Source organism: Octopus bimaculoides, chromosome 1 (genome assembly GCF_001194135.2).
Source record: "Octopus bimaculoides isolate UCB-OBI-ISO-001 chromosome 1, ASM119413v2, whole genome shotgun sequence".
Classification (NCBI taxonomy): domain Eukaryota; kingdom Metazoa; phylum Mollusca; class Cephalopoda; order Octopoda; family Octopodidae; genus Octopus; species Octopus bimaculoides.
In genome coordinates, this window is record NC_068981.1 from 4,376,514 (window position 1) to 4,383,501 (window position 6,988).

The window sequence follows — 6,988 nt, forward strand, 5'->3', positions numbered from 1 at the left end:
ATATATATATATATATATATATATATATATATATATATTTACACACACAATCAGGTAAAAAAAAAAAAAGCTTATAGTGTGCTTTCCAAAGCTTCTCTGCAAGTATTGGTTACCAAATGCTATTATATTTGCTGATTGAATTAATTAACTTATTATTTATAATATATGTAACATTCAGCAATTAACAGCTGGTAATGATGTGCTGAAACCATTGTGGTGAAATATAACAAAGCGTGTTCAATCCATCCTCTCTTGTTAATATTTGTGTATCTGCACACACATATTTATATATGTGTATATATTGTTGTCATTGCCAGAATATCCCATGCTATGTGAATGAAGGAGAATACCCACCATTGTTGCTGACGCTGACAGGAACTTGTACAGGGACACCAACTGTTAGGGATATTTGTAACTTCCAAACTCATGTCCGACAAAAGGAAACCAAAAATCTGATTATCAGCAACAAAACCAACCAACTTTGGGAGCTGAGACCAATAATTGATGGAATCTATTGGCAAGGTCCTTTGAAATTTGTTGTGGAACCCCAGGTCAGCAAAGCTTATGAAATTACCTACAAACCTATGCGGATGACTGGTCCTGAAAGCAAGAAACATACGGTAAATAGAAAATAGCAGTATAATTCTGCTCTAAGCCATATTTTCAGAATGTGTGTTCTTCACATGGAATTCACACAACTATGAAAAAAAAAAGATTTAAAAAAAATTTTTTTCAAAATTAAAAAAAGATTTTTAAAAAATTTTTTCGAACATTGTTTTTAAATCATAGAATTTTTTGCTTAAATCCTAGCAATGGACCTTTAAATGTGTTTATGGGGAGAAAGATATTGAAAATATCAATATGTCAGACAAACAAGGAAGGTATGAGGTGGTCATGAGATGTGCTAAAAATAACAGTTAAATACCCCTTAAATCATACAAAAAATTTTGGGTGGGTTTTTGCATAGTTGTGTGGTTTCCCGTGTATAGAACACAAATTCACAAAGATGTTCTGAAAATTCCAGAAAATAAAACAAGTTGAGGTGTTATATGTCATGTGTAAAGCAGAGTTCCACTGAAATAGTTAATAATAATAATGGTTTCAAATTTTGGCACAAGGCCAGCAATGTTGGGTGAGTGAGTAAGGATGGAAAGGTGAGAGATAGGGTGAAGGTACATAGCTTGGTGGTTGTGGTATTTGGTTTGTCATTGTATAAGTGAGGGCACATGGCTTGGTGGTTAGGGTGTTCAGCTCATGATCATAAAGCTGTAAGTTCGATTCCTGGTGGCCCATTGTGTCTTTGAGCAAGACATTTTATTTCACATTGCTCCAGTCCATTCAGCTGGCAAAAATGAGTTGTACCTGTAATTACAAAGGGTCAGCCTTGTCACATTCTGTGTCACGCTGAGTCTCCCTGAGAATTACATTAAGAGCACACATGTCTGTGGATCGGATCAACTAGAACCCTCATTGTAACTGTTATTGTTCTATATTTATTTCTTCCTCGATGGTTATCCGACCATTTTGTCTCCAATATTTATTTCTCTTTACAGGGATCCATATTGTTCCCACTGCCAGATGGGACAGGCATCTTTTACAATCTATTTGGCATTGCTGATCCTCCCAAACCTATTGATAAAATTATTCGAGACATTCCTTACAAGACAAAGTACACAGAACTTCTTCCTGTATACAACTGGAGCAAACAGACAATAAGGTACAACCATATTTCTCTCCTCTCTCTCATCATATTTTCCCCCTTCTTATCATCTTCCCCTCCTCTTGTCATCTTCCTCCTCCCCCATCTGCTTGATTGTGTGGACAGGGCCTTGACTAACACCTGTCACTATATCGGTTATATTGGTCATTATGTCATCAATTTTTAATAAAGAATCTGTAAAAGAAATGGAAATCACACCTTTTCTACACATCTAACAGACTCTAATGTTTAAATTGCAATCAGTAAGTAATGAAATAAGTTTTTATAAGGGGTTGATTTCAGTTAAACCCAAGAAAACCACAGCAACCATTCCTCAACTAGCATTGTGGAAGACACATTGTAATTTTCAAGGTATTTTCTTACAGAAATACAGAGATCAGTATGTCTTCCATATTGTACAGTATAATAAAGTTTACTTAAGATTTTAAAAACTTTTATTTCTGATAAAGATGTTTTGTTTTTTTCTTTTCAACAGCAATTTTAAGCTTCTTTTTGAATCCTATATGTCTAACATTTATGGACACACTTAGAAAATCAAAAAGTAACACAACACCAATGGCTTTTGGAAGCATTTTTTGATATTTTGAATCACTGAAGCATGGAATAAACTACCCATATCAGTTGTTAGCTGTTGGGACACTGCATCCTTCAGAACTTCCATGCTTCTTGGAATTCACCAACAGTACACCTGATGCCTCCCACCCACCTCAATCTTTTTTTTTTCATAAAACGACTCATTCCCTGTTCACTTCATCATCATCATCATCATCATCATCATCCATCGTTTTGAATCTGGGTTTTGTCCCAATTAACGTGGGTAGCTGGATCTACCTCAATGCCATAGCAACTGCCTCCACACCATCTCACCCAGTTTTGGGCATCTTCCCTTTTCAAACCAACTCTTCCAATCTCCTCCTCCACCTGTCCCTTCCACATTTTCCTCGGTCCACTTCGCTTTCGCTGTCCATTCACCTCAAACTCTCGCATCTTCCTCAGAACATGCTCTTCATCCTTCCTCAACACACACCCATACCACCTCACTCCATTCGCCTTTGCCAACCATTCCACTGATTCCTCCAACCCCAGCATCCCCACAAAATCCCCCGTCCTCCTCTTATCGAACAGCCTCACCCCACACATTTCTCTCACCATTGCTCTCTCAGTCCTTCTCAAAATTACCATCTCTCTCTCTCCCTCCCTCAAACACCATGTCTCAATCCCATACAACAGATCTCACACGGCTCCTACAGACCTTTCCTTTTGTCTTCAAAGAGAACCTTCTCCCATATAACAACACTCCACATTCCCTGAACTCCACTCAGCCAAGTCTCACTCTTGACGTCACTGCTGCTTCACATCCACCACTTACATCCACCCCGTCTCCCAAGTAACAAAACCCTCTCACCATCTCCATCTCGTCACGTAGTGCTTCCACTGACCTCCCCAGCCCTTCAGCTCCTTTCTCACATCTTCCATAAACTCATTGTGCATTATTCTATGAACTGTTCATGCACTTTAGTCTACCTTTTCTGATGACTTAGAGTGTAGCTAAGCACTGTATACAATAAGTTCATTATTATTCATTATTATAATTAAAATTGACACTTCATAATGTACATTCTATGCTGCTTACGATTTCAGTTAAATTCTTCTCATGTTTTCAGCTTCAATGTGAAGAGGGAAGTCTATAAAGCTGACAAACTTGATCCCACCACAACAATAACTGGTTTAGACTACATTGATGTCCCAGCTGGTTGTCATAAGAATTACAAACTGGATTTTCATGCTTACAAGGAAGGAGTCAGCTGCATAAAAGTAAGTCTTTGCTGTATAGTAATATATGATAATTACGAGAGAGGAAAATTAGAATGCTCAGGGCATGTATATATATGACCGTTACCAGGGCCACGGATTGGCTCATGTGCCGGTGACACGTGAAAAGCACCATTCGAGCATGATTGTAGCCAGCATTGCCTTACTGGCACATGTGCCGGTGGCATGTGAAAAACAACATTCGAGTGTGGTCGTTGCCAGAGCCACCGGACTGGCTCCCGTGCAGGTAGCACGTAAAAACACCTTTTGAGTGTGAGCACGGTGGTTGCCAGAACCGCCTGACTGGCTCACCAGTCCTCAGTCAAACAGTCCAACCCATGCCAGCATGGAATGCGGACATTAAACAATGATGCTGATGATGATGATGATGATTTTATAAATTTAAAGTAAACAGAAAATGGAGAAATATAAGAAGCACCATTCAAGCGTGATTGTTGCCAGTGTCACCTTACTGGCACATGTGCCGGTGGCACGTGTAAAACAACATTCAAGTGTGGTCGTTGCCAGTGCTGCCGGACTTACTCCCGTGCAGGTTGCATGTAAAAAGCACCTTTGAGCGTGGTCGTTGCCAGAACTGCCTGACTGGTCCTCGTGCCGGTGGCACGTAAAAGCACCCACTACACTCTCAGAGTGGTTGGCGTTAGGAAGGGCATCCAGCTGTAGAAACTCTGCCAGATCAGATTGGAGCCTGGTGCAGCCATCTGGTTTCACCAGTCCTCAGTCAAATTGTCCAACCCATGCTAGCATGGAAAGCGGATGTTAAACGACGACGACGACGATGATGATATATATATATATCCTGTTATTTTTATGTAAAAATAATTTATATTTAGTCATAAAATGTAATAAAGAAGCCATTTTTTTGTACGAAGGGAGACAACTCGGTAAAGGGAATTAATTTCACACGCTATCAATATTTATTTCCCTTGTTTCTCTTTGCAAACTTGTAGTTTCTTTTCTCTTATACTAAATGAAATTTCTAATATACACGCGCGCGCGGTTTAAAGGTTAAAGAACAAAAGATGCTTTCCTTCACAACCTTGGGGTCGACCAGAATAAACCCTAAATTAAAAATCCACACACACACCATACACATTATCAACCATTTCACTTAGCTACAATCTCCAAGAACTGTCTTGACTTGGCAAACATGTCTTGCCACTTTATTAATGACCAGTTTTAATTCTACAAAGGAAAGCAAAAATCCTTAAACAGATCCCAAAGAGCACACATATGCTCATGCTCACATACAGCCGGGACATTTGTGTGTCTGTTGCTTGAAGAGAGAATCTATTTCTTCAGTTTCAATCAAGTCCAGAACCCCTATCACCAGTCCAGAACCCCTATTTTGCTCAGAGCATCAACCTCCTGAAAACTGTTGACAAAATATTCTGAATGTCTTGCTTCTCTGGGCATGGACACATTAAAGCTCTGATGTTTAGCAGCTGACTTGGCAGACACCTACAAGATTATCCACCACCATCTTTCCAACAACAACCTTGGGGCAGCTTTTGGAATTCCATGCGTCTAATAATAATGGACATGCTTTGGCTGTGTGGTAGGTAGCTTGCTTACCAGCCACATGGTTCCGGGTTCAGTCCAACTGTGTGGCACCTTGGGCAAGTGTCTTCTACTATAGCCTCGGGTCGACCAAAGCCTTGTGAGTGAATTTGGTAGACAGAGACTGAAAGAAGCCCATCGTATATATGTATATATATGTATATATATATGTGTGTGTGTATATGTTTGTGTGTCTGTGTTTGTTCCCCCAACATCGCTTGACAACTGATGGTGGTGTGTTTACGTCCCCGTAACCTAGCGGTTCGGCAAAAGAGACCGATAGAATAAGTACTAGGCTTACAAAGAATAAGTCCTGGGTTGATTTGCTCGACTAAAAGACGGTGCTCCAGCATGGCCACAGTCAAAATGACTGAAACAAGTAAAAGAGTAAAAGAGAGAGTAACAGCCATGACTTTCAGAAACATTTTATTCACATTGAGAATCGGTGAAGCATGGAAAAAAAACTACCCACGTCAGTTGTTAGCTGTTGGGACACTTCATTCTTCAAAGCGTCCATGCTTCCTGAAATTCACCCAACAGGGCACCTTATGTCCATCATCCCTCCTTTTTTCTTAAACAACTCATTTACTGTCCACTTCCCATGCATTTTTAGCTGTTTCTTCCGATGAGTTGTAGTGCAACTGAGCACTGTATACAATAAGTTTGTTATTATTATTATTATTATTACTATTATTATTATTATATCTTCATTATTATTCTTTTAATTTGTTTCAGGTAATATTTACTCATTTAGAGACAGGTGAATACCAATTTTATGAACTGACACTCCGGTCGATTAAATCAGGAAGTATGGGAAATATAGAACTTGTCACCCCAGTTCGCTCCAGCATCCGACATACGGTCAAAATTGAGAATCCGCTAACAGTTCCTGCTCATTTTAATTTCAATACAAACGTCTCAGAGCTGATAATTCCTGCAAGTGCAGTTTATATTCCAGAACAATCTGAAGTAAGTTCATAAATGCATTTTATTTTAAAACAATTCAGTTGCACAGTTCTATATTTCAGAGATGAGGAACTATGTACATTATTTACGTTATTTACATTATTTACGTTATTTACGTTATTTACGTTATTTACGTTATTTACATTATTTACATTATTTACGTTATTTACATTATTTACGTTATTTACGTTATTTACATTATTTACGTTATTTACATTATTTACGTTATTTATATTATTTACATTATTTACGTTATTTACATTATTTACATTATTTACGTTATTTACATTATTTACACGGGCATATGGCATAGTGGTTAAGAGTTATTTTATTAAATTCTTTGTTATTTTCAAAAGTAATTGCTGTATATTTCAACAGAAATATGACAACAAAAATCGTTCTTTTGATCAAGATTAAAATCTTCCATCAAAATATCTCATTCGTTTATGTTCTAAACACCAGATTGATAACGACAGTTATTTTCCAAAATTCTTCATTATTTTAAAAATTAATTGAAACAAAGGCAGTGTATTCCAACAGAAATACGGTAAGTGAAGGGTTAATATAATTATTGGCTACATATGTTGTGGAATGTAGTTGAAGTTGAGTCTCTCCTGTTCTGCAGGGTGAGGTGACCATTGAATACCAACCGATTAAAATCGGTGAAGTAACTGGCAAACTGGAACTGTTCAGCTCCGAACTGGGAAATTATTTGTATGAACTGAACCTGAAGGCCACGGCAGCAGGCTATGAGAAAAGCATCTACATGCAGACTTCCCTTGGTCAGATCATCACCCAGGTGGCCAAGTTTATTAACTACACCAAGCAGAAGACAGATTACCTGTGCAAGGTAAGACAACGAGTTGTTTAGTAACACACTTTTACTACAGCTGCTGCTGCTGCTGATGT

The 6,988-nt window shown here is 38.3% G+C and overlaps 1 protein-coding gene across 1 annotated transcript in view; it reads left to right on the plus strand.

Moving 5' to 3' along the window:
- Positions 1-6,988, plus strand: part of LOC106880950 (hydrocephalus-inducing protein) — a gene marked incomplete at its 3' end in the record, with an annotated part of 180,276 nt that overhangs the window by 171,519 nt on the left and 1,769 nt on the right. The window contains exons 79-83 of the mRNA XM_052974127.1: positions 318-620; positions 1,554-1,717; positions 3,385-3,535; positions 5,849-6,082; positions 6,705-6,929. Of these exons, the coding sequence (XP_052830087.1) occupies positions 318-620; positions 1,554-1,717; positions 3,385-3,535; positions 5,849-6,082; positions 6,705-6,929 (1,077 nt within the window). The remainder of the gene's footprint in view (positions 1-317; positions 621-1,553; positions 1,718-3,384; positions 3,536-5,848; positions 6,083-6,704; positions 6,930-6,988) is intronic.